The sequence below is a fragment of the Pseudoliparis swirei genome, chromosome 9 (assembly GCF_029220125.1).
Source record: "Pseudoliparis swirei isolate HS2019 ecotype Mariana Trench chromosome 9, NWPU_hadal_v1, whole genome shotgun sequence".
Lineage (NCBI taxonomy): Eukaryota > Metazoa > Chordata > Actinopteri > Perciformes > Liparidae > Pseudoliparis > Pseudoliparis swirei.
In genome coordinates this window covers 4,825,209-4,852,850 of record NC_079396.1, presented here as the reverse complement: position 1 = coordinate 4,852,850, position 27,642 = coordinate 4,825,209, and the positions used below count along the sequence as shown (strand labels likewise).

The window sequence follows — 27,642 nt, the reverse complement described above, 5'->3', positions numbered from 1 at the left end:
AATACATGTTTGAATATTTTATTTTACAATAAACTTTTTATTTAAAACTTAAGATTTGTTATTCAACACAACAACAAAACGGGGAAGTATCTGTATTTATTTAAAAGGTTAAACATTTACAGTAGTGTGCAGATATCCGGTAAACATCCAGTGTATTACAGTATTTATATGTTGCTATTAGAAAGGAATCAAACAGAAAACGTTATAGTTATGGAATGTAATAACACCCGTTGAATCTTTGTTCTCATAAATTACAGTCATAATAGTCAATTAATCATTTTCTACTCTTTATACACAAAGCAATCTGCACTTAAGCTCATTTACATCAGAATCTCCTTAGAGAACAACCAGCTAGAGGAGTATAAATACACAATTAAATTACAACTCACAACGCAGACAGGAAATAAAAGGGGGTTATAGACATTGTATGTGCCACTGGAAGAGTTTACAATTGAATGTGGATTATAGTGGTTCATTAATAACAGATCTCAGCTCAGTTACACTGCGCTTTGGGTCATTTGGGGATTTGTGCAACTAATGAGGGGAACAATGTGGACAATGGAGGCCTTAATGTCATTCAGTCCTTAGAGTACGACGGTACTCCTCGTTCCTGCATTGTAAGTGGGATATAACAAAGTTGTAGTGTTTGTTCAACTGGGGTTAAAGTTTATAAAAGCAAACCGCTAACCTTTTACTACACGGAAATGTAAATGTGTCCGCAGGGGAATTTTGGTAGGTGTTCATTTCCTTGTTTTTAAAAGACAATTATTTTGTATTTTGTCAACAAATGCTGTGAAAAGAACAAGCAAACCATCACTATGGCGTCTGTGGCACTCAGCATCAAGCTCAACTTGTTCCCACTGGAGATTAAAACATAAAAAAACATTTAAAAAAAGGCGAAAATCATTCCCTCAAAACACAGGGGCACTGTAGTTTTTTTTTAGCAAACGTTACTCCAACAAGACTAAATAGTGCATTTGTTGGGGATTATTTCCAGCTGTGCAGTAATAGGTATTTGCATCAGTGGGATGGTTTATGTCCTCTGGATTAACTCCAGGGTGTGTTTGTGGTGACGAAGGAAAGTCAGTTTAACAGTGTGGCTCATTGATGCGTTTTTGATCGTTTTTTTGGACACCAATGCCAGAGAGAACGAGGATCTATCTGTCTTTAGCTACACAGGCAATACTTGTCAGTGAAATAACTTGTTTGTTTTGTTGACAATAACACAAATAGAAGAATATAGTCATCTTAATCCATACGGTATTTGTGTAGCGTGGCCTCGTTAACGGGGTAATCTGTCCTTCATTTGTTACAGCGGAATCGTGAAAACACCTTTGAAAGAAATGAAACCTCCCATCCTTCAGTATCCTTGTCTGGACCTCCTCTTTCATAAAAGAGGCAAGGATGTTTAACAACTCACATGGAAGGAAATTAACTCCTGCACACTGTAGTGCATCCGATATTGGATGGATTAAAAACACTAAATCAGGTTTTCTTTTCCTATCCTCTGACAATGAAAGTGTGAACAGCGATGGAAAGATGACGGGCCCCTGATCAAGAGAAGCATCTGCCTCAGGCGACCTTCCGCTGTTGCATCATCACGTGAGTGACGGCACAAGACGGCCCAAAAATACGGAATCCGACGTGAGCCGAGAAACGTACCCTGTTTCTCAGACTTTAAAAAATGGAAAAGAAAACGCATTCACAGAAAGAATGCATAACGTGATTGCTCCCACTCATAAAAAGTCCTCATGTGAACGTGACTCGTTTGGTATAAAAGCCGATGTTAGCTCGTGCGCTCTCGTTTCAACTCAATTTGCTTGCTCAAGATAAACCGCTCACGCGGACACAAGTGTCGGCTTGTTGTCGCTCTCCGCATTCAAGAAGCAGGTCCCACGTCCATGAAGAAGTCAAACGAAAAAGATCCCAGAGGCTTAAAAGTGACACACCTTTTGACACGTGAAGCGTCTCCAGTGACGGCGGTTAGTCTTCCCCCTCCAGTTTCTGCGTGACACACTTGATGCGGATGTTTTCCCGCAGGTTGCGGAGGCGAGCGCTGCGACTTGTGATTTCTTCCACGTAGGTTTTGGGGAACCAGCCCCGTTCCCCGTCGGACAGTCGGATGCCTTCCACCCAGCCTGGTGGAAAGAGAACATCCCGTATAGACGTCAAGGAGACCACCGCTCATACACACAGCTACCACACCAGAGGAAAGCTCCCATCGCCAGTGGGACAGATATACACGACCGTTTAAATGTTTGCGGTCACCTTAGAAATGTCCTTATTTAAAAAAGAAAAGCAGTTTTTTTAAATGATGATATTAAATTAATCAGAAATACACTCTCTACATAGTTAATGTAGTAAATGACTATTCTCTGGTTGTTAATGAAGTCTCTTCATAGGTGTATAGAGGCCCATCTCCAGTGTTCCAATGGTCCTTAGAAGACTAACGGAGGGGTAGAAAACCCTTTAAAAACCCTTTTTATGTCAGCGCAGTTGAAAACAGTTATGCTGTGGAGAAGCTATACAACTGGCCTTCCTTTGAGCCACAAGTTTGAAGAACAAAATTAATATTTCAAATAAAAATCTGGCACACTCAGCACTTTAGTATTTCGTATTGTTATTGTGTTTTATTTGTATCTTTTATTTCTGCTCTAATGTGCACCCGCTGCTGTGATCCTGAAATGTCCCCACTGTGGGACCAATAAAGGATTATCTTATATCTTAAAAAATCATTATTTCTAACCTTGTCAATGTCTTCACTATATTTTCTCTTCATTTTGCAATTCATTATAATAAATACAAGTGTGAGTTTTCATGGAAAACACTAAATTGTCCGACCCCTAACTTTTGAACGGCAGTGTAACTTTTTATGGTCACCAGTTACGTTAACTTCAGGTTGAGGTCAGAATGCAGATTTATCGATGTAACTTTATCCGAGCTCTTACCGTCACTCGTTATGGTCTTGGCGTGGAGAATGTCGGCCTTCTCCAGCGTCAACTCGTCATGCTCTTGGGCCTGATAGCTTTTGATGCACTGAACCTGGGATATATCTAGGCGTAAAAAAAAAAGAGAAGAAAAAAGATGAAAGAGAGGATTGAAAGTTTTCCATCGAGTCTCAGCGCGCCTGAAGCTCTCCGCTGACCGTCGTTCTCACTGGCCTGCTCGATGTCTTCGAGCGGATCAGACGGAAACATGGCTGTGATCCATCTCTGCTTCCCGCTCCTTGGTAGAGGAGAGAAAGTTACAGTTACATCGCCGCCTGCTAAAGATGCCCCTCCCCCTTTTCCAGTCGGGACACACTCCACGATTGTTGTGACTCACTCGGTGTGCGACTTGAGGAGGATCTGGTGTTTGAGCTGCCGGCCTTCACACAGCTGCAAGTGGAAGATGAAGCCGGAGATGCCCTGCAGCTTCTGACTGAGGTCCTTCACTTTCAGCTCTCCGATCTTGGCGTGCACAAACACCATGAACTTCCACGTACTGCAACAACAACAACAAAGATGGCGGTTTGTTAGCAAGATTTTTCTGCACATTATAATAACCAGCTGGAGGGTCTCTAAAGCCACTGTGTGTTGATGGTTTAAGTGGGCGTGTGGTTTTCAGACCATTGCTATTATTATTACATTATTATTATTGTAGTAGTGTTAGTACAATAATTTTTGTAATATCATTTTGGTTTCAACAATCTCATCTAAAATAAAATAATTAAATATGCTAATAAATATGAACAACCACTTTTTGAAGCCAGCTTGCTACCTCAGCACACAGCATTTTATATATTTATTTACCCTGGATTCAGTCCTCACCATAAATAACCTGATTTTAATGTAGCTTCTATTTTAGTATTAGTATTGTGTTTTATTTTTATCTTTTATTAATAATAATGCTCTAATGTGCACCCGGTTCTTTGAGTATTCTGAAAAGCGCTATAGAAATGTTATGTATTATTATTATTATTATTATTATTATTATGTGTTTTTATGTAACTCTGATTTAATGCATCTTGTCTGGATGCGATGATATATAATGTGTTATAATGTACACTTTTGAATAGCATGTTTTGCACATGCAAACCAATTATTTCTTACTTTTGCATGCAGAAAGTAGACAATAACGTTTTTCCTCCTCCATTTGAGTCATTCCAGTTGCGGTAGGAAAACCTGGCAAGATAAGTCCGAAATGGAGGAATGACCACGTCTACCAGTGTGGCTCCATGGCTGACGAGCACTTTACCTTTAAGTTAAAAAACATAAATTGCCCTCGTTTTCTATCACGAGTCGGCAATCAGTGCAACATTTTAGTCCTTGGTCTCTGTATCAAGATTCAAGTTTGTATTTGTTATTTGCCATTTGTGCCGAGACCAACAGTCCAGAGCCGTTGGAAATCTAGAGTCAACAGTTTAGAAATAACACTATAATAAGAAAAGAAATATATATACATATATACATACAAAATATAAAAGAAAACAATATAAAGAAGGTGGTAATATGTAGTTTTTTATACATTTCTGACTTACAGATAGTAATAATATGTCACATATTGCACATCGTCTCTAAAATAATGGCCTAAGTCATTTTTACAGGTTTTTCAGAAAACACCAAAAACTTGATCACATGATTTTGTGATATATTATACTACAGGCGTAGAATCACATGATGTGTTCAACTGAGGATGTACGTGATTTTAATCAAAGGTGGCCAGTATCATGACGAGATGATTTAGGCAAAAATATAAAAATAAAAATATTTTAAAATGATGTATGCCAATATTTTAGGACATGATAAGTGTAGAGAGGTATTGTTGGGTTATGACACATATTTTAATAGTTTTGTTTCTGCCATCAGTCTGGCAGGGAAGAAGCTATTGAAAAAACCCCGTGTTCTGTGAGAGTTGACGCCGTCCGCTCGACTCACTCCTTCCTCCGGGACAGCAGCAGACAGTCGTTGAACAGGTGGAGGTACACCGGCTTGGTGGGCAGCTTGAGCTTCGACCCAGAGATGCTCATCGTCTGCGTGTCCACTTCCAGGAGGTCGCCGTGCTTCACCAGCCAGCGGGACTGAGAGATCAGAGGAAAGATCTACCGAGAAAGACGATGCGTTGCTGCGTAAGAAACACTTAAAGATGTTAAACGCTCACAATGCAAATATAGGAAATACATGTAGGATGACTTCGATCACCTTTCCCTCGAAAGTGATTTTCTTATTGAGGTGAATAAGTTCCTCCATCCTCTTCATTGACTGCACACTGGAGTTACATTCTTTGATGATCTAAGAAGACACATACCGACATCGGTTATTACTGTTGTGCCTCGCCAGCACATCAGCCAACCGGCTATTAGAGAGGATAATCACCACCTTTTTTAGCTCATTGAAAGCCTTCGTGGCGGTGTCCTCATCTCGGGAGCCTGGAGTCGTCCTCTTTAAAATGTTCTGAAAAAGTAAATTATTTTTGTTTTGTTTTCTTTGTTTTGAAGACACGGCAACGGAGTGAGTAATTTTCTTGCGGTGACCTGCTGCGGAAAAATAGTTCAGCCGGTCCACATATTAGGCCCGTTTACAGCACGTAATTGGCCTTCGAGTGCGAACATGAATCGGGCAGTGAATGTTTTCACCTCCACCAGCATCTTGAGCCGCGTGATCCTCTGAAACGGCAGGATCAGAAAAGAGGTCAGCGGAAGTCTTTGGCAGATGGGGTCCTCCTCCAGACGAGCCAGGATGCCGGGGAAACGAGGGCTCTCGTGCCTGAGAGGACAAGAAGGAGCAGATTTAAAGAAACACTTTAATGACTTTTAGTCAAGGTGGGTGTAAATTCCAGCGTTCTTTTTTTCTTTTTACGAGAAAAAATAAAAAAGCTCAGCCTCGAGATGAAACATCTGCAAGTTAAGTCATGCCGGACTGAAATAACAGCTGAACACCCCGAGAGGAACTGATGGACAACCAGCATGAAACCATTTGGATTTTATTCAGCGCGCCGCGATACATCGACATACACCACCGTTCAAAAGTTTGGGGTCACCCAGACAATTTGGTGTTTTCCATGAAAACTCACACTTTTATTTATCAAATGAATTTCAAAATGATGATAAAATATAGTCAAGACATTGACAAGGTTAGAAATAATGATTTTTACTTGAAATATTAATTTTGTTCTTCAAACTTGTCGCTCAAAGGAAGGCCAGTTTCATCGCTTCTCTCACCAGCATAACTGTTTTCAGCTGGACTCACATAAAAAGGGTTTTCAAGGGTTTTCTACCCCTCCGTTAGTCTTCTAAGGCGATAACACAATGCACCATTAGAACACTGGAGATGGGCCTCTACACACCTCTGTAGAGACTTCATTAAAAACTAGGGAATAGTCATTTACCACATTAACTATGTATAGAGTGTATTTCTGATTCATTTAATGTTATCTTCATCGGAAAAAACAGTGCTTTTCTTTGGAAAATAAGGACATTTCTAAGTGACCCCAAAGCCTTTGAACGGTAGTGGACACGTTTAAGTCTCAAGCAGCTGATGAAAAGCATGTTACTCACAGCAAACGCTGGTACGTCTGCTCCTGGTACGCCTGGTTGGTGACGTAAGGTAAATAAACCCTTCGCAGAGCCGGGCAGTGCTCCAGGACGATGTCGCACACGTCGAAGCGCAGAATGTCTTCCTCCAGCCGGTGCTCCAGGTCCTGAAGGAACCTGAAAGAGGCACAGAGTGAGCAGAAAAAATAACGCTCAGAGAACGGGACGTTAACGACCGGGACGTTTAAAAAAAAAAGAGAAAGAATCAGAGGCGCGTCGTCAGCGTAGAACTTCACCTCTCACTGACACCTTTGACCTCAGGCAGCTTGGAGAACAGCCACTGCTTGTCCTGAGCGCCGAGACACTCGGCGAGCTCCTGCGACAACATGAAGTGGTCCACCGCGATCGTCAAGCTACGAATGTAGGACGCCTCGGACGTCACCAGCTCGAACTTCGCCTATGTTTAGGGAGAGAGAGACAGAGAGAGAGAGTAAAGGTCAGCCGGGTCATCTACAGCAACGGTCCCCAACCACCGGGCCCGCTACCAGCGAGAGGGGATTGTATCGTCCCTCTCAGGAAAAGTGCTTTCAGTCACGCTGCATTCTCAGTACAAGCAGCAGTTGACTCGAACTACATTCCAGTATCTATCAGAGAGCTACAATCATTCAACTCTTTTAAAGCAGAAACAAAGAAATGGTACATCAAGATTCAAGATTCAAGATGTTCAAGATTCAAGATGTTTTATTTGTCACATACACACACAGGGTGTGCAGTGAAATGAAAGTGGCAATGCTCAGCAGGAATGTGCAAGGGCAACAAGTACACACTATTTACAAATAAAAAACAACACAATATTTACAGTAAGTGTGTGTGTGTGTGTGTGTGCCTAAGAGGGGCAGTTGTGTGGGTCTATGTGGGGGTCCTGGTGAGGTCGGAGTTCACAGTCCTGATGGCCTGAGGAAAGAAACTCCGTCTCAGTCTCTCTGTTCTTGCAGCGTGACTACGGGCGCCTGCCTGACCGCAGCAGCTGAAACAGTCTGTTGTTGGGGTGGTGAGGATCCTTCATGATCCTGCCGGCTCTGGTTCTGCACCTCCTGGTGTACAAGTCCTGCAGGGTGGGCAGTGTAGTTCCAATAGTGCGCTCAGCCGAACGCACTACTCTCTGCAGAGCCTTCCTGTCCTGAGCGGAGCAGTTGCCAAACCAGGCTGTGATGCTTCCTGTCAGGACGCTCTCTACAGCTCCAGAGTAGAAGGACTGAAGGATCCTCTGGGAAACTTTAAATTTCCTCAGCTGCCTGAGGTGGTAGGCGCTGCCTTGCCTTTCTCACCAGAGTGTCTGTGTTTGTTGACCATGTCAGATCCTCGGTGATGTGGACTCCCAGGTATTTATACCCGCTCACCCTCTCCACAGTAGTCCCGTTAATCCCCAGTGGTGAGTACGTCCTCTGTTGTTGTACCCTCCTAAAGTCCACAATCAGCTCCTTAGTTTTGGTGACATTCATGATGAGGCTGTTGTCCTGGCACCAGAGTGACAGATCAGCAACTTCCTCCAGGTAGGCCTTCTCGTCGTTGTCGGAGATCAGGCCCACCACCACTGTGTCATCCGCAAACTTGATGATGGTGTTGGAGCTGAACCTGGCCACACAGTCATGTGTGTACAGGGAGTACAGTAGGGGGCTGAGGACGCAACCCTGGGGGGATCCTGTGTTCAGGGTGAGGGATTTGGAGGTGTGTCTGCCCACCCTGACCACCTGTGGCCTGGCGGTCAGGAAGTCCAGGATCCAAGCACACTGACATTACTACCCAGCTCTGTCAGCACTAGACTGTAACGACTCCTCCCTCCTCCATCTGTCCAGGTTGGACTTTCATTCTTTCTGTCTGTCAGCTGTTGTCTATCTGTCTGTTGTCCGGTCTCTGTATGTCTTGACTTGCTGGTCGGCCGTTTTACTCCACCTGCGTGTCTTCTCTTGTCGTTCACCTGTTTGCAGTTATATATCACATTTAGTCTGTAAGCTTTTACGTTGTATCTCTGACATTATGTTTTTATTCTGTCCATTTTAACATTGTTCTCCCTTATTTTATTTGTTTTATCTGTAGATTGTATTTGTAATCTTATGTTTTTAGGTTTGTTCTTAACATCGGCAACATTGGGACTACAGATGAAAAATAGCCTCTTGGCTAACTCTGGCACATTTACTGCAATGTTTTTATCAATGTGCACTGTCCCTTATTAAATAAACCATAAAAAATAAATTAAAAAAAAGGTCAAAGGATGAATTTAAAAAAAGGTCAGAAAGATGTTTTATTTTGAAAAATGACCAGCGCCTGAACCTCTAGACCAGGGGTCGGGAACCTATGGCTCTTCCGGTGACGGCATATGGCTCCCAGACAAAAATAAATAATCTCGGCCCGCCCCCCTGTAATTTTCTCTTTCGCACCAGATTACAGCAGAAGTAATTTAAGGTCCTCTTCTTAAAGACGTCTTTGTTCTTTTATTAATCGTTATTGATCATCTCTACACACCAGCATGTCATTTCTGTCTCTACGTGTCGCGTTAACACTTCTCGGCTCGTCGTCTCGCGCGCCGCAGAGCTCCGATGCCGGCGTGGAGCAAAAAAAAGTCACCTGCCCCCCCCCCTCCGTAGCATCATGCAGCACCAGAAGTCTCATTAAAAGCAAGACATATTTAATTTATTATACGTTAAAAATACTACATGGCTCTCAATGAAATATATTTATAAATATTTGGCTTTTATGGCTCTCCCAGTCAAAAAGATTCCTGACCCCTGCTCTAGACACATGTCGATGTTGTATTTTTATGCACTTTATATTAGTTTTTATGCAGTTCGTGTCATTTTAATGTCATATTTTCTACGCCCACATTGTGAAGGCCGGTCTGTGATAATATTGTCCGTGGCAAAGGCCGGAGGCCGCTGATCTACAGGACATGAACCGTAGAGCAAACGTCGCTCGGCGGTCCGCGGACGTCTTCCTTCACCTCCTGTAGTTTCCGTTCCTCGTTGCTGAAGTTGTCGAGCTGGCCGCTGGTCCGGACGTCGGGGATGTCCTGCCACAGCGCGAAGGCCGAGCCCCGCGACGAGCGGAAGGAGCTGGACGGAGACAGGTTGGAGGGAGACGGGGTCCCGTCCGAACACTCGTCCCGGAGCCCCTCCTCCTCGGTGCCCGGCTCCTTCCCTTGCTGCCTCTGGATCTCTCTGTTGATGGCCACGTCGCTGTATTCCTGGTACAGAATAGCTGCAGGGAAGTAAAAAAAACAAACAGAAGGGCTAATTCAACAAAGGCTTGTTTTTTTTAATCAGGTACAATTGCTTTAACAGTTTTGATTTAAAATGAACACATGAATTAAAATGTCCCGGGAGACTTACAACTAGGCAAAAAGCGCGATAACCGATTTGAACTCGCAACAGTTGGAAGTGTACAGAAGTCCTCCTCAATGGATTTATTTCTCATTCTGTGGGGGGAAAAAAGAAAAGAAGTGAACTGACATCAATAAACGTGTTTTAATCTTTTTCGTTTTCGCAATTTCTGAACAGTTTGAATCTGTATTTACCCGAGTTTTGTGCTCCATCGATGCAAAGGCAGGCCGTTGTCCCCGCTGGGCGGAGGAGGCGCGGGTACGACGGAGCTGTGGGGGGCGCCGTCACCAGAGCCTCCGGTACTGCGGTGCCTGTAGGTGGACTTAGCTGAAGAGGATGAAAAGCCCACGGTGCAGGTGTGAGGCGAAGAACCTCGTGTCATAAAGACTAACGCTCAAAACTTGGCAGAGTTAGCCGCGAAAGGCATCTTTGATAGAAGTTCACCTATTTGTGCCAAGTTCTTCCTCTTCATCAAACGTGTAAACTACCTGGTTACCTATCGCCTCATATGTTAATTTCCCCTTTAGAACTTTTGGCGTTCACTTACATCAATTTGTTCAATTAATTAAATGAAAACACCCTTAATTTGTATTATTACATTATAATAATCTTTAATCTTAATTAATTAACATTGTACATACTGTATATTTAATATTGCTATTGCATTTTTCTTACAGTTTTTTTACTTTTTTATTTGTATTACTGCTCACTACTGTGCACCTGCTACTGTGATCCTGCAATTTCCCCACTGAGGGACTAAAAAGGATTATCTAAATAAATATATATATAATAAATACATCTAAATTAATACATCTTAATTAACCAGAGCCTAAAAGTAATGTCTGCTTATTGGCATGTTTTGTTTGACCAAAATATATCACATTTTCTGTGAGTCAAATAAATAATTCATTAAAATCTGAGCTGAGGACGTCCAGATGTTGACCGTTGACGCTGAGCACAACAAGTTCACGTACACTAGTGTTCAAAAGTTTAGGGTCACATAGAAATGTCCTTATTGTTTTTAAGAAAAGTTATTCTCAATAAAAATAACATTAAATGAATCATAAATACGCTCTCTACATAGTTAATGTGGTAAATGACTATTCTCTGGTTGTTAATGAAGTCTCTTCATAGTTGTATAGAGGCCCATCTCCAGTGTTCTAGTGGTACATTGTGTTATCGCCTTAGAAGACTAACGGAGGGGTAGAAAACCCTGAGCGCAGCTGAAAACAGTTATGCTGGTGAGAGAAGCTATAACACTGGCCTTCCTTTGAGCGACAAGTTTGAAGAACAAAATGAATACTTCAAATAAAAATCACTATTTCTAACCTTGTCAAAGCCGTGACTATATTTTCTATTCATTTGATAAATAAAAGTGTGAGTTTTCATGGAAATCACCAAATTGTCTGGGTGACCCCAAACTTTTGAACGGCAGTGTATACTTTTCCCTCAACTGGTGCAGACGGTGGTCATTTTGCCGTTGAGTGATGAGCAGGAGGAACAAAGAAGCTGTGAAGCAGGACACTTCAAGTTGAGTTCTTTCCTTTCATTTCTCTCTCTCGCCTTCCTCGCCTTTTTGTGTGTGTGTCTTGGTTCAAGGAGAAGGCCGGTGCTACGTCACCCCGGTGCTCCGTCACCCCGGTGTCGCGTCTGTGCTCTCTACTCACGGTCGGCGGCGTTGGGGCTGAGGCCGACGGAGCCTTGCCTGTCTCTGGAGGCGACCCGCGCCGACAGCGACTTCCCCAGCTTCAAGGCGAAGGAGCTCTTCCTCTGAGAGAGCTGCAGCCTCGATATCAGTTCCGAGGCCGAGAAGCGCCGCCGCTCTTGATCCCCGTGACGGCCGCGGGACAAAAAGCTCCCCCCCGCCGCGGCACCGCCGCCGCTCGACGTCTCTCCGCTCCCTCCGACGTCTTCCCCCGCCGCCATCGAGTCCTCTATTATCTGCAGCGGCTCCTCGGGGAGATTGAAAATATCATCGCGGCAGAAGTTCGGGACATCGGTGACACCGTCTGTGGACGAAGGCCTCGAATCGGCCTCCAGGGAGGATAATCCGCTGAGGTCCTCCTCCAGGAAAGATGCAAACGGTCCCGGGAAGATGTAGTCCGCGTCCAGGATCGGGCTGCCGAGAGATTCGTCGCTCTGGCCGTCCGGCGAATAAACCTGCATCTTCCGCCCTGGAGACGAGAAAAAAATAACTTCAGGTGAGATCAGGAGGAAAACAACGCGAAGAGCTCTTTTCAAGCACGATTAAAAAAGCTGCACACTCACGGATAGACTTCTCTTTCACTGAACCTTGTGACGTCCTCCTCTGCAGCTGGCAGGCGTCCGGGCTCTGAAACACGGGGAGTTCAGGCGAGGACGAGGAGCAGCGCAGCCGAGATTCCCAGGAGTTTCTGTCGGCGCGCAAACAGGACAGCGGGAACGTCAGCGGGAGGCTGAGAGCGGCGTGGAGAGGACGGCACACCGTCGTCACGGCGCCGGGTCTCTCCGTCTGCTCCTGCAAAGAAGTCCTGCGGACGCCATTGTGGCATTCGGGCTCAGAGGAGTTCGAGTTCAGTTCGTTCAGTGTGTGCGTGAAGCCGTTCAAGGGCGGCGGCGGCGGCGGCGTGCATCGCGTCTCCGTGTCGATAACGAGACCGTTCAGTTTCGGGGTCGCCGGCGGCGGTTGCAGCTCGATGAAAGCCAACGTCTCCTGCTGGCACACGGCGTCGTGCTCGTGGAGGCACGGGTGGAGGAGAGGCCGGTCCTCCGGGGCCTCGCTCGGAGCCGGGGACTCGCCTGAGCCAGCGATCCACATGCTGGGACCTTCTCCTCGGCAGCGGAACGCGTGAAGGTGGGGTTGGAAGTCAGGAAAAGGCGAGAGTCCATACCCAGGAAGCATGGCAGAGCAAACACATGAGAGCTGGGGAGAGGGAGGAGAAGGGTTTAGTCTTCCTGGGCGACTGCTCTGCATGATATTAGTTCTCATTTCATTTGGCTTTATCAATGCAAATGTAAGGATCATTTATTACTTGATTATAACTTGTAAAAAGAGACTGTTTATTGGTGTCGGGAGGGGTTTAATCCTAAATAAATAAATACATGTAAAAGTGCAATAACCTCCATGTAATACCTTCAAATAATACTAATAATGTTATCCAATAAAATTAAACCGTAATACAGTAAGTTAATGAAATAATAATTCCATTGTTTTAATCTTTCCAACAACAAGCAACTTTTTTTTTTTACAAATGAAAAATGAATTCACACAGCCCCTCATCAAACTAATTATTCAAGTTCCAAAATGTTGTCTAAGTAAAGAGATTATATTACCTTTTATATACTTTTATTCCGTCCATATATTTAATATTGCTATTGTATTTTTCTATTTTTCTTTCTGTTTTTATTTTTACTTTTTATTTCTGCTCACTGCTGTAATCATGCAATATATATACACACACACACACACATATATATATGTGTGTATATATATATACACACATATATATATATAGTATATACACATACACACACATATATCTATATATATGTATATATATATATACACATATATATATATAGTCTATACACATACACACACATATATATATATCCTGCAATATATATATATATATATACACATATATAAATATACACACACACATATATAAATATATATGTTTATATTGCATACTTTCCATATGCATATAAATATAAAAGCACTTTTCTGAACTAACACACAAATCCATTACATAGATATTAGTCAAAATTAATTGGCATTATGCAAGAAGGTGGTGAGGTCATGTTTGAATGTCTGTTTAAAGTTTACTGGATTAAGTTTAAACCATAATCTGCATTATGAAAAAGGATATAGGTACAATTTATGTTCTGGAACTTCTGCATTAAAGAAATTAGGACAAATGTAAGTGGTACCACAAATAAATATTAAATATTTGAAGCGAACAGAGGAGCAAAGGGAGAAAACTGCTCTTAAAATAAAATGATAATAAAATGAACCAAAAACATTTGTCAGGAAACAATTGACAATGACAAAAATTCATAAACTATTCAGACAGTCGTGGATGTTTCATTGATGGAGGAATTACTTTCTTTTGGGTTTTGAACATGTTTGAGATTCAGCCTCATTTGAGGTATTTTAACACACACACACACCTGCATGGACAGACTCACACTTACTCACACACACACACACACACCTGCATGGACAGACTCACACTTACTCACACACACACACACACACCTGCATGGACAGACTCACACTTACTCACACACACACACACACACACACCTGCATGGACAGACTCACACATACACATACACTCACACACATGTGACATACACTTACACTTGCATGGACAGACTCACTCAAATACACACACACACACACACTTGCATGGACAGACTCACTCACTCACATACACACACACACACACACACACCTGCATGGGCAGACTCACTCAAATACACACACCTGCATGGACAGACTCTCACACACACACACACACACACACACACACACACACACACAACCACACCTGCATGGACAGACTCACACACACACACCTGCATGGACAGACTCACACACACACCATTAAGTCTAGCATAGTGTGTCTCCTGAGTCGTGTCTTCCTGCTATAATTAAAGACCTCTCTACTCACAGCATACAGCCCCTGTACTTAACAACATCTATACACACACACACACACACACACACACACACATGGAATACCACAGCAGACAGAGGAAGAGAGCACATCCTCAGCACTCTCACCTTTCACCTGAGATCTATCCTCATCCATCACTGCGCTGGTTGCTTCGCCTTCCTGTCACCTCTGGTGATTGAATATTCTCACAGAGCGTCTGGTGAGTCGCGGCGGCGGCTCGTAAACTTCTCTCTCCTGACGGCGGCGGACACACACCAGTGGAGTCGCCGTCTCTTTCTGACCGGCCCGTTTCCTGAGCAGGTAATCCTCAAAAGTCCTCCTTTAAAGAGCCGCTTAAGAGGCACTGTACAGATGTTCACACACACCTACACACACACGCAAACACACACACACACACACACACACAGGGCCTCATGTGAACTATGCACAGAGCGATTACAGAGCAACATGGATTTGTATTGTTTTATTTTGTCCGATTTCACATCAGATTAATTTAGTTTAAAAAAAAAAGTGAAATGTGGAAAGTAAAAATAAATATATTTTTTTAAGTAAGATTATTCTGTTGTTCTGTTCTTTGACGATATCGTAAATTAACATTTCTGGCCAACTCGCCGAAACATTTCGTAACTGTTCTCCCAGGTCACGTGACCTGTAGACCTTTGCGAAGCGGCATATTTATATTCCCTGTCGCCTTAAGACGGAATAAATACTTTCACACGTTTTCTGTCCGAGTGTCTATTCTTCACTTCTTTTTTCCATTTGTTGGGATGGCGCAGACAAAAAAAGCTCAGACAGACAACGACAAACACACAACGACCAACGCCGTTGTCTCACACTTAGCCATCACTCAACACAAAAAGTATAAAGCTCAATTCCTTGTTCTCTCGTGGGGTCGCTCAAGTCGGCTTCATCACATTGAATGTTCATTCTTGACCTTGGAAACATCAGTTGGTAAAACAGTCTCACCACAAGTTCACTCAGCAGCTGTACTTGTACTTTATCTCTAAATAATTTCGCAAAATGTTTAAAAAATATACATTTTCTTTAAAAATATCCGTATGTCAATAAAGCATTAACTGCAGGAAAAACAAATCAGGTTGATTCCATAGCAGCCACACAACTGTTCTTTTTGTTTTCCTCTAATAAGTTAAATCATCCCCACATTTTGTCCACAATAACATCTTAAAAACTGATTCTAGATAACAAGAAAAAACTACATTTGAATTATTATTTGATTTGTGTTATAATATTTATTTGTGGTACCACTTACATTTGTCCTCATTTCCTTAATGCAGAAGTTCCAGAACATACATTGTACCTATATCCTTTTTCATAATGCAGATTATAGTTCAAACTTAATCCAGTAAACTTTAAACAGACATTCAAACATGACCTCACCACCTTCTTGCATAATGCCAATTAATTTAGTCTAATATATGTGTAATGGATTTTTGTATTAGTTCAGAAAAGTGCTGTATATTCATATGCATATGGAAAGTATGCAATATAAACATATATATATATGTGTGTGTATATTTGTATATATATATATTTATTGCAGGATATATATATATGTGTATATATATATATGTGTATATATATGTGTGTATATATATATATATATATATTGCAGGATTACAGCAGCAGGTGCACAATAGTGAGCAGAAATAAAAAGTAAAAATAAAAACAGTAAGAAAAATGAAAAAATACAATAATAATATTAAATATACAGACGGAATAAAAGTATATAAACGGTAATATAATCTCTTTACTTAATGTAGTCTAATATCTGTGTAATGGATTTTTGTATTAGTTCAGAAAAGTGTTTTTATATTTATATGCATATGACTGCTGCTTCAGATAAAGTAAAAGACGCGACGGCCCGGTCTAGAGCCAGAGTTCGGTGTGTCCATTCCGGGCTTCTGTAGAAACATGGCGGTGCGACTAACTCCCTATAAGAAGAGCTCATTCTTAAGCAAACAAAAACCCAGCACGTCCTATTGTGAAAACAAAGTTATATTTGCCAATAGATTCGCCCTAAATCCTGCACACTGTGCCTTTAAGAGGATTAAAGCATGAATTGACAATTTTGCTGGATGTCCGACTATGTTGAAAATGGTGTTTATTTCCTGTGCGATCGCAGACTGTCTATACTCGTGTATCGTATTCTTCTGGAGCACACGTGTGTCGTGCTGTATGCTGTGAATACGAAGCTGCTGCAAAGCCACACCTGCTCTCGAGGCAGCCCAGTCGATCCCCCCCGTTTCTCTCCCACACACACACATAGAAACAGACGTGCATACACACACACACACACACACAGTAGTGCAGGTACAAATGGTTACCTGTTCCCTGCTGCAGACAAAGGCAGCCTGTGTGAGCCCGGGCCCGGCTGCCCTGAGCACAGGACACCTGAGAGGGTGTGGGAACTCCTTCTACTGATCCGCTCATATAGTGCAGCCACTGAGACACACACACACACACACACACACACACACACACACACACACACACACACACACACACACACACACACACACACACACACACACACACACACACACACACACACACACACACACACACACACACACACACACACACATGCAGGCCACTGCTGCACAATGACACAATCTCATTGGGGCCTGGATGTGATAACTGGCTGGTTACACAGTAATCCAGGTGGAGGTGTTCACTGTTAGCCAAACTTTACAGAACCTCACATTAAATATGAGTTATTTCCTGGTCATGTAGAAAACACAACCTCCGTTTCCATTTTATCTTTTGTTACTATCCTGATTAACGAACGTTCACATAATCCTCCATCAACAGCCGAGTGGTAATACATCATGAATCATAAATCGACATACTGTTTGTTAAAAGGAGATTTTTTTTTTGGGGGCGATCCCAAAAAACTGACAATAAGCCCCCGCCACCACCTTCATCAGAACATGAAAGCCTCCGATGACGCTCTCCGGGGTTGGGGTTAACATTCCTCGCGCCGATACAATTATACCGGGCGATTAAAAATCTCAATTCCAAAAAGACATGTAATTTCCCCTGTCATAGCAGGGTGTCATTTGTGACTGTTATGGACTTTGCTGCCAGCGTCCCCCCCCCCCCCCCCTGTAATTCCACTAGGCTGCTCTCAGACGCCATGTCTGCATGCGGCGGGTAATGAATGGCACTCTGGCATGCCACTAATGCCAACAGCCATACCGGGGCGCATTTTTAATTGTGATATTGTTCATCTCGAAGCTCTCAGAATAATCCTTTAATGGAGTGTAGCGCATAGATATGAGCATAAATCCATCGCTGAGTCAGCTTCACGACGGAGTCCAATGTTGTGTAATCGCATATTTAGAGCGTGTTTGATGTTTGCCGGGGGGAGGAGATAAGAATGTTAAAACCGAATGGATTCACTGTCGGAGCTCTTTGTGGTTCACGGGAGTGAAGGAGTACATTTCTACACTGGTTACTCTTCTACCGCGAGGCTCGCGGGGTCAGGAAGTACCGAGAGACGGAAATACTGAACGTCACCGGCCGTATCGTTTAATCGCGCCGCGCGGCCAACGACCGCAACGTGAGGCGAGGTCCAGATCCGAGGAGGGCGCTTTCTTTGTGTGTTACTTTCGGTCCTGCGGTTTCTCCAGTTGATGTTTACCAGGCTCAAACGAAGCTGGGGAGATTACGTCAGGGTTTGCCAGGACAGAGGCGCTGCACACAGTCCCTTCTACTCTTGTGCGATAAGTCGGCAAAAACAACAACAACAAAAAACAGAAGAGCCAAACCTAGGTGGCGTTTCAAGACCTTTCCAAACACTTCGTCTTCTGGAGCATAAAGGTGACCCCCGGATGCAAGCCTTAAAAAAAAAAACTCCCCTGAAGACGCCGCACTATTTTTCCCAGAACTTTGTGTGCTTACCGAAAAGAATAAGTCACGTGGTTCCAGAGCGAGCCAATCGCAACGCGTGTGTGCTTTGTCTTAGATCTTTATCGGCTCAAATGCCTTGAACAAATGTTCCTCGCAGCTCGAGTCCCAGGCCCACGTATCGGAGTGAAACCGAACCTCACGACACAATCAGATTAAATTAGAGGACACGTTAAAAAGGTGCTTTGCTATGTTGCTACAGTACCTTCTGGCCACAGACGGAAGTCCCTGAAAGCCATATTGGGAGGACCGTGTGTAACGTCCGCAGTCCACCCCGATCGGACTGTGGAGAACTCCCCCCCCCTGGGTGTGTTTGGTCAGACGGACCGGAGCGTCCCGACAGTGTGGTGTGACCCGGCTCTCGTGTGTGTGTGCCAGATCGCAGTTTAACTCTGTCACATCGGACCACTAATTGCCAAGCGGGAGACTAAAAGAGCCTCGGCATCGTCCGCCGAGACGAGACGTGACATCATCCGGCGTCGCTCACGCGACTTGAGTTACGAAAAAACCGATTTTAAAAGGTTTTAACTGTGCAATCTCAACGTATCAATATCTTTTTGTTGTACAGTTGTGCGTCTGTTTCGAAGCCAATTACGACGGTATGCAATATGGTTTTTTTATGCTCGTTTGAGGTATGCGGGGGTTTTCTTTGTCAATAAAAGGATGTGTTTTTTTTGCATATCTTGAAGAGAAAAAAAAGATCTCCCATGTGTCTCGGGTTGAGATGAGATGATTGCTGGTTGCCGAGAGATCTGCCTCGACCCGGCTGATGGCAACGCACCCAATTAGGATTGTCGGCCTTCGCACAGCATTTTCAAAATGTACACCTAAAAAATAAGAAGTCCTGGATGGGAAGCCAGGACGTGTCTTCTCGGTATTTTAATGGGCTTCATTTAAAATCTCTCAATCATAACAAACTCCTCAGCGAGACTCGAATTCCGATCGGAGGAAGAAAGGGCGCGCCAGATGTCAAGGTGACGCGCTAAGCTGCGCTTGTTTTTTTTGGTGAGAGTCGGTTGAGCCGATTCAGTTCGGGGAGTTTCTCGGTCTTTCGTTGCTCTTTTGGCCTCCGCCCACCGAGACAGGTGAGCACCCCAGAGCGACAGAGGAGGCGGGGTTGGGGGGGGGGGGGTTACCCAAATGTTTACACATGGTGCGGGGTCCTCCTTATCCGCCTCTCCAGCCTCAGGCAACCTTCCCCCCCCAAGACACGATGAAGATGCACACTGACAACCTGGCTTACAATCACACAAAGCTATGACACACACACACACATAACGCACACCTGAATGCCAGAGTGTGTGTTTGAGACGCAATTTGCCTTTGATTGAAAGCGAGGAGATTGTAGATAGAGAGGTCTCCTGCCCTGACCTCGCCTCACCCCGATTCCAGCCCCCCCCCCCCCCGAGACGGACAGACAACGATCTCTCGTTTAAAAAAAAAAAATGGAGACCATCTCGCACGTACATGCCAACACTTTTGGACCTTTAACCCCCCACGTTCAGTCAACATTAACAGCTGCAGTCAGAGACACACAGGAGACACGCAGCCAGGAGAGAGGAGACACAAAGGAGCTATTGACGAACTTGTGGAAATAACCCGCTCTAATTATGGTTCTTTGTCGTAAGACGGCGAAAGCTACCGAGTCGATGGGGAGCCGGGGATCCAGCACGCAGTAAATCCCCCAAATCTCATAATCAGTGCCTCCTGACAGCTGATGGTTATCTGGACGCCATGACGGTCTAAGAATAGAAGCGCTCATTTAGGATGTTTTGTCACACGGACATGAGAACAATTCAAACGAAAAATATTTCAGCTTACAGCATTGTGTGTGCGTGTGTTTATTTTACAAAATAAATCGACAACTATTTGATGTTTCATGCAGCTGTAAACAACAACAGCTTCTCTCCAAGAACAAGACATCTCACCATGGAGTACAAGTGATGAGGCAGTAGGTTTGACAAGAGAAAAATGGCCGCATCCTGACACCTTGAGGTTAGCAACTCATGTTCACGTTCATAATCGATTAATAAATGTGTTTCTGGGTTATTGTTTAGTCCATAAAATGTCAGACGGGAGTTAGAAATTCCTTTCGCAGTATTGAAAAAGCCATAGAGACGTCAAACATTCCTTTTCTGAACAGCGCATCCCGAACAATGAGGAGCGTTTTGGGCATTTTCGGGTTGACAAACACCTGAAACATTTCAAAACGATTTCTCTGTATTTTTCCCCCAGCGCTGATATATTTCCATATAAGGACGACGATCCAATCCTCCACCGTTATCCGAAAACTATTCACGCCAGTTGAGAAACACTGTTGCACTGGATGCCATGTTCCATCACACACACGCACACACACACGCACACACACACACACACACCCACACACACACGCTACAGTTTATTTTCAGTCGAGTCCCCATAAACCCTCCTGCAGCTATAAAAAGTTAATACTTAATAGAGCATCAAATGTATCACTCCACTGCTGAAAATAGTCCTGAACAGATAAACTCTTCACTCCTTTGTTGTTGTTGTTGTTGTTGTTGTTGTTGAGTAAAACACGTTCAAATCTACTGTGCCCAGCAATCCAAGGAAGCTGTTCAGCATTTATCAAAAGGTCAAACTTAATTTGTGTCACATTTTTATAAAGATTTACATTTCCAGCAGAAAGCAAAGGACTCGGTTCGAGAGCCAAAGGGACCTTGAGTCTTTTTAATGGACTTGTTGACGACAAGAAAACATAAAATATCATCGACCTCATGCTTTAAAAGTTGTTTTCCGAGCCTCGTCCTTTAATCTCTCAGTGACTTCTGATCGACCGATCACATCAGCACTAGAAGTAAAAAAAAAGTCTAACGCTAAAACAAAATGTGCCATCCTGCTGTAGTCTGTTTACAGAGGTTATCTGTCTGGTTTAAACTCCCTGAATGAATGGGGGAGGGGGGGGGGCTGTATTGAAACTGTCAGTCAGTTATCGCTTTGATTCCAGACCGACTTCACCCCACATAGTGGGGTCGTATAAGGCTCAGTCATTTCAAATTCGTGTTAAAGTTTGGTTTTCACTTCCAAGTTGAAGTTTAGGGTCTACAGAAAAATTTGAGTCCGAGTGTCAAACACACAGATGAAAAATGGCCTCTAGGGGGCGCCGCAAAATATGTAAACTGCTACAACTTTTGATTAGATTATCCAATTTTAACATATGAGGTATGTATGGATTCAGAATTAAAAGGAGAAACAGGTATACCAAGCATTTGGTGACCAGATAAAAATTAATACACTTTTAGCCCAAAATATTACATGGACACAAGCGAAATTATGCTTTTTTTGGAGATAAAGTCTGGAAATGTCCTCAAAGTTGCTATGACAAGAGCAGTACAACAACTTCAAAAAGAATGTGCTGGACTCACATGACACACCACTGACAGCTCCGATCAAGCGAAACAACTTGATGTTGTTCCATGAGAAGAAAACACGCAAGAAGACAGCAGCTAAACTGAGGATGCAGCACTTCAAACGTCATGGAGAGCTTTATGGGAAAGCTTTCATTGTGCTGGAAAGCCGGAGTGGGAATTTGGAAGATTTTTTCTGCCACGAGTCTTCGCCATACCCACCTGCATTGTCATGCGAAGGATCCCTCAACTCCTGTACGAAATCAGATTTGTTGTTTTACATCCTGGGGAATCCTAAGAGTGGAGGAATATCTGACAGTGAGGAGATAGTTGCACCAGATCTTTATGATTTCATTGTCATTGATGGTGGAGCACTTATCCATTCACTGCCTGGCACGACTGTCCAAGGGAAGACCTTTGAGTCCTACTTCGACAAGGTGTTCTGCCCAAGAGTTCAACGTGACCAGAAAAGATCAACACGAGTGGACATCGTCTGGGACCAGTATCGTGCTTTGACAATCAAAGGAGGAACAAGAGAAAAGCGAGGATCAGGCACCCGACAACGCATCTCTAGCACTGCCAAAGTCCCAAGAGATTGGCAGGCATTTCTGGCAAATGAGGATAATAAGACAGAACTGTTTTCATTCCTGTCAACTGCGCTTGTAACAAATGGACAGTTCCCAGATGACAAAGATGTCTACATAACAGCAGATGATTGCGTCCACCATGTTGGAAACAGTCCTCCAATGGATCGCTGCAACCACGAGGAAGCTGACACTCGTGTCCTAGTGCATCTTCTCCATGCCCTCCAAACAGCATCAGTTGGGATGGTCTATACTGGAGACACAGATGTTGTCGTAATCCTGCTGAGTAATTTCCATCATATCAAGGCTTTGAATGCAACTGCAGAAATCTGGATCTGCTTCAAAACTGGAAAGACATCAAGAATGATCTCCTGAACACTCTCGCCACAAAACTGGGCACAGAAACATGTAAAGCCATGGCTCTCTTCCACGCATTCACGGGATCAGACAGCACATCTTCTTTCAAGTTCAGGGGTAAGCGATCCTGCTGCAAATTGATGCACGAAGTTCCACACTTGACAGAGGAGTTCGCAACCATCATTGAGACTCCATTCCAAACCTCTCCAAGGCTGAAAGAAGTTGCAGTAAACTTTGTATGTAGGCTGTACTCCAGTGAATCAAATGAGGAAAATGATGTTGATCTTCTTCGAATGAGGCTATTCTCACAGAAGACGAGGGATGTTGAAAGAATCCCCCCAACAATGGATGCTTTGGATCTACATCTCAAAAGGAGTGTCTTCCAAGCAAGCATCTGGACAACAGCCCACATGTATGCACCTGTATGGATTTGAGTACTATATAATCACAAAAAAACCATGCATTTATGTATTCATTCATTTAGGTCTATAATGCCTGACAACAACCCCACTGACCATGGGTGGAAAGAAGAGGACAGCAAACTTCTTCCCATTTGGACTACGATACCACTTGCCAAAGACGTATTACAACTAGATGTGAAGTGTGGTTGTACAAGTACTTGTACAAGTCGACCTGCCAGTTCTCGGTGCAAGTGCATGAAGGCGGTTAAAGTGCACACGTCTGTGCAAGTGCACATGTCAGAACTTCTAAGACTGACATAGAATAAATCAAAGAAGTAAATTATAGTTATCATTGTAGAGTGAAGTTCTCAGAATAAATGTTAGCCCTATGGTCCTCTGGTCATCTTTTGAATGCCAGAAAAACTATTGTTTATCTTCTTATTGTTATTGATTTACTTTCTTCCAGATATAAAGTTCTTTTGTGAAAATTTCTTGTGAATAAAATGATGGCTTGTTGGCTTGATTGATTGATTGATTGATTGACTGACTGAAAAAAGTTGAGACACCTGATCCTAAATCAATACATAGAAAGTTCATGGCTGTTACTACATTTTGCGCGCCTCCTAGGGCATAGAATAGAAGAGTGAGGAGCATTTCAATTTCAGTTTAATCACCACACAGTCTTGACTTGTGAAATAACATTAAAAAGTAAAATTCCTTAGCAACTGTGAGGATATTTTCAGACTTTATCTTTAAAAAAGCATAATTTCGCTTGTGTCCATGTAATATTTTGGGCTAAAAGTGTATTTATTTTTATCTGGTCACCAAATGCTTAGCATACCAGTTTCTCCTTTTAATTCTGAATCCATACATACCTCATTTGTTAAATTTGGTTAATCTAATCAAAAGTTGTAGCAGTTTACATATTTTGCGGCGCCCCCTAGAGGCCATTTTTTATCTGTGTGTTTGACACTCGGACTCAAATTTTTCTATAGACCCTAAACTTCAACTTAGAAGTGAAAACCAAACTTTAACACCAATTTGAAATGACTGAGAAAAATTACACATGCATCCGACCCCACTAACATCGCCGATGCGTCTCTCGCGATTCGCGTCGTTTGCTCTGCATCCGTCTTCCTCTCTTCTCCGGCCGTCCGCTCGTCTTTTTTTTCCTCCCACCTAAGCAGCACCAGCCGTTTCTACCCCCCCCCCCCCCTCCTCCTCCACCCTGATTTTTTTTTTTGTTGCCTTAATTGTCTGGACAGGTACGGACAAGTCGTCCACAGGGCTGCTTGTTGTTTTGAAATGTGATCCGGGGGGAAGAAGAAGTGGAACGCCCCGACCGAGCTGACCGTCCAGACCGGCTCCGCTTCGGCACGCAGCTCAACCCACGTCTATTCACCGGGACGGCCTTTAACCGGGTCATCGGGGGGGGGGGGGGGGGGGCGAAGCGACGAATCGAACGGAAGCTAAACGACCTTGAAGAAGCTCAAATAGTTTTTTAACTTGAGAGCGACACCTTGTTTGTTTGCTTTTGTTTTCTTCTCCCCAGAAGAGCCAAGAGGCCTAAAAGAAAAAAATATATAATTTTTTTTTTGCAAGGAAGCAAGGCACAAGTCACAATGTGAAATAACCCAAGGCCTGATGTGCTAGACAGGTGTGCAGCAATGCAGCCGGGGCGGTTTACACACACACACACACACACACACACACACACACACACACACACACACACACACACACACACACACACACACACACACACACACACACACACACACACACACACACACACACACACACACACACACACACACAGCCTCTGGGCTCGAGTTTCTGTCTGTTTTAACCTTCGTGCATCGGCCAGAAAAATCCTGTGACATGCAGATTAAGCAAGAAAAGATGGTTTGTGCTTACCGCTCTTTGTTTGTCTTAGAAAATCAACTCTTCCACCCATATCATCGCTGTCATTGTATAACGTGAAGGCCCCGGGTTCGCCTCGGTAAGTGGCCTCTTTTATAGTCCAGGTTTAAGGACAAGTTCACGTCCAAATTTAGAGCCGCCGAAGCCCCAGATGAGGCCCTGCTCTGACCCGCGGGGACACTCTTCGACATTCCCCGGATGACTCGGCGAGCTCATTCCTAAAGCGAGGGCCAAACAAAGCAGCTCCACTATCCACGTGCAGCGGCGAGGGGCTGCCGTGATGGGCCAGTAAGGCTGCCGCCATGTGGGCCGGCAGCCAAAAAAAAGCCTGGAAAGTGACCGGGCCTCCTCCAAAATATAGCCGTCACCGATGTTCGCCAATCATTGCCGCTGAATGGTTTGAGTCAAGTTTGAAGATAAAAGACACGTTCGGGTTAGCACTGAGTGTGTGTGTGTGTGTGTGTGTGTGTGTGTGCGCACAAGGAGCTACAGGTAACACTTGCAATGCTGGGCGAGGTGAGTGAGGAATGGGGTTGAGGTGTGGCGACATGGAACACTTCCCCACACATATACACACAAACACACACACACACGCTCAGACAGCCGCCGTCTAAGTGGCAGGTCATGAGGCAGGTGCTCTCCAGACATACAGATCTGGGGGTGAGGGAGGAAGTGGGAGGAGCTGCGGTGAGCCGAGTTATCCATATCTGTGTGTGTGTGTGATACGAGGAGGCGTGCGGAGGGACATCAAAACGCACGACGGCGCTCGAGAGGCGAGACGTTCAATCGCGGCGTGAATTTAAAAAAAAAAGGACATCGTGAAGGCTGTTTGAATAATAAAGGCCTGTAATAACGTGCAGGTGGTGCGTTCCAGTCCAGACATACCGGCGAAAATCGGATAATCCGGAAAACACCCACAGCTGTCTATTTGCGTTCCAGCCAAAATATGTACCGCTACCTCCCGACCATCGGCAGCAGACAATTAACCCCGCGACAATACGCTTAGTCATTGGGGCCTGCAGACAGGAGGAAAAAAATGAAAAGAAAAAAAGGCAGCCGTCACCTCAGCACGCCCCTCCTCGCTCGCTGGTGGAGTTTGGAAGACGTCGGGGAGGGGGGGGGGGGGGGGTAATGTGTTTCACATGTGGGTTTCACGAACTGGCGCGCTGAGGAGAAGGGAGATTAAAAATGATGACGCTGGCCGCTGAACTTCATCACCGCACTGTCACCCCCCCCCCACACACACACACACACACAAAGAGACGCGTAAACAACTCGGGCCCAGATGAAGGCTCCACATGAGTTAGCAAACAAAAGCAGCGGGGCATGGTGGTGCACATACATGTACATGAACACATTGACACACACACACACACACCCCTCAGTAGCCGACCCGAGGCCTTGCCTTCGCCCCCGGAGCGTCAGGCGTGAGAGGGTGTTTTTTAATCTTATGCTCAGAATGTGCCACAAAAGGAGAGAACAGAGGATGTTCAGCCATGTACAGGTTTTTTTTCCTTCATTTTTCTTCTTTTCTTTGTAACCACCCTCTCATCCAACATACTCCAGACATGCACTTACCTGCCCCGCTCTGCAGCAACTCATTGCTGCCCTGTAACCACCGGCACTCCAACGGGCCCACCTCACTCTGCAGACGCATCACCGATACTTGTTAAAAAAAAGAGGAAAAAAAAGGGGGATGAAGCACGTGAGCGGTGACGCCGAGACCGTCCCGCTGGCCGGACGTGTGCGTCGGCGTCGCCCCGCGGGACGCGAAAATGAAATGACATCCATGCGATGCACGTGCAGGTTGAGAAATAAACTGCTTCAGTTATAGAGACACGCCAGTCCTGAGACCCTGTCTCATGCTCTGTTCCCTGTATTATTTATATATATATATATATATATTAAACCTACTCATGTACTGTATACCTTTGTTTTCAGAGCTGTCATTTCATGCCATGCATCTGGCGAGCCGCATAGCACCGAGCACACCCGTCACTCTCAGGCAAAATACAACACGGCTCAACTTTCACGATGCAGAAGAAGAAAGAAGAAAGAAGAAGAAGAAAAAGCTTCCAACTTGGAGCATAAAAGAGGGTGAATGAAGTGTCACGTGCGTTGGTGAGTGCTTGTCGCCCATTACAGTACCTCATTGGTGTGTGTTTTGCAGCCTCAGTGTGTGTGCTGGATGGCCGCCAGCAGCTGTGTGTGAATCCGTGCCATCCCAGGGTCAGGCTGAGCCACTCTGCTATCCATTGCTGCCTTGTGTTCCTCCCGGCTTCGCTTCCCCTCCTCTTCTCCGGTTCCTTTCTTCTTTTTTGAGACTCGGCTCGGGACGTTTGAAAAAGAAAACAAATCTGTGCTTCCCCGGCACGGTTCTTCTTCTTCTTCTTCTCCTCCTCCGTCTTCTTGTTCGCCGACCTCGTGGAAAAAAAACAAAAACAGGTTGGGGGAAGAAAAGAAAAAAAACAGCCACCACTTGCTGCTCTACTACTTGCAATGCAGA

At 44.2% G+C, this 27,642-nt stretch overlaps 2 protein-coding genes across 2 annotated transcripts in view; one reads left to right on the top strand and one right to left on the bottom strand.

The window, feature by feature from the left end:
- Positions 1 to 1,398, top strand: part of LOC130199038 (uncharacterized) — a 30,627-nt gene extending 29,229 nt beyond the window's left edge. The window contains exon 9 of the mRNA XM_056422214.1: positions 1,316 to 1,398. The gene's annotated coding sequence lies outside the window, so the exon portion shown is untranslated. The remainder of the gene's footprint in view (positions 1 to 1,315) is intronic.
- Positions 85 to 27,642, bottom strand: arhgef19 (Rho guanine nucleotide exchange factor (GEF) 19). The gene is made up of 17 exons (XM_056422212.1): positions 27,285 to 27,642; positions 26,715 to 26,801; positions 12,157 to 12,790; positions 11,556 to 12,062; positions 10,083 to 10,215; positions 9,898 to 9,983; positions 9,510 to 9,766; positions 6,808 to 6,968; positions 6,536 to 6,688; positions 5,615 to 5,744; positions 5,358 to 5,432; positions 5,181 to 5,270; positions 4,917 to 5,080; positions 3,325 to 3,483; positions 3,146 to 3,225; positions 2,949 to 3,053; positions 85 to 2,138 (listed from the first exon to the last, which is right to left on the bottom strand). The coding sequence occupies exons 2-17, from the start codon at positions 26,736 to 26,738 to the stop codon at positions 1,984 to 1,986; spliced, it is 2,913 nt and encodes a 970-aa protein (XP_056278187.1). The 5' UTR covers positions 26,739 to 26,801; positions 27,285 to 27,642; the 3' UTR covers positions 85 to 1,983.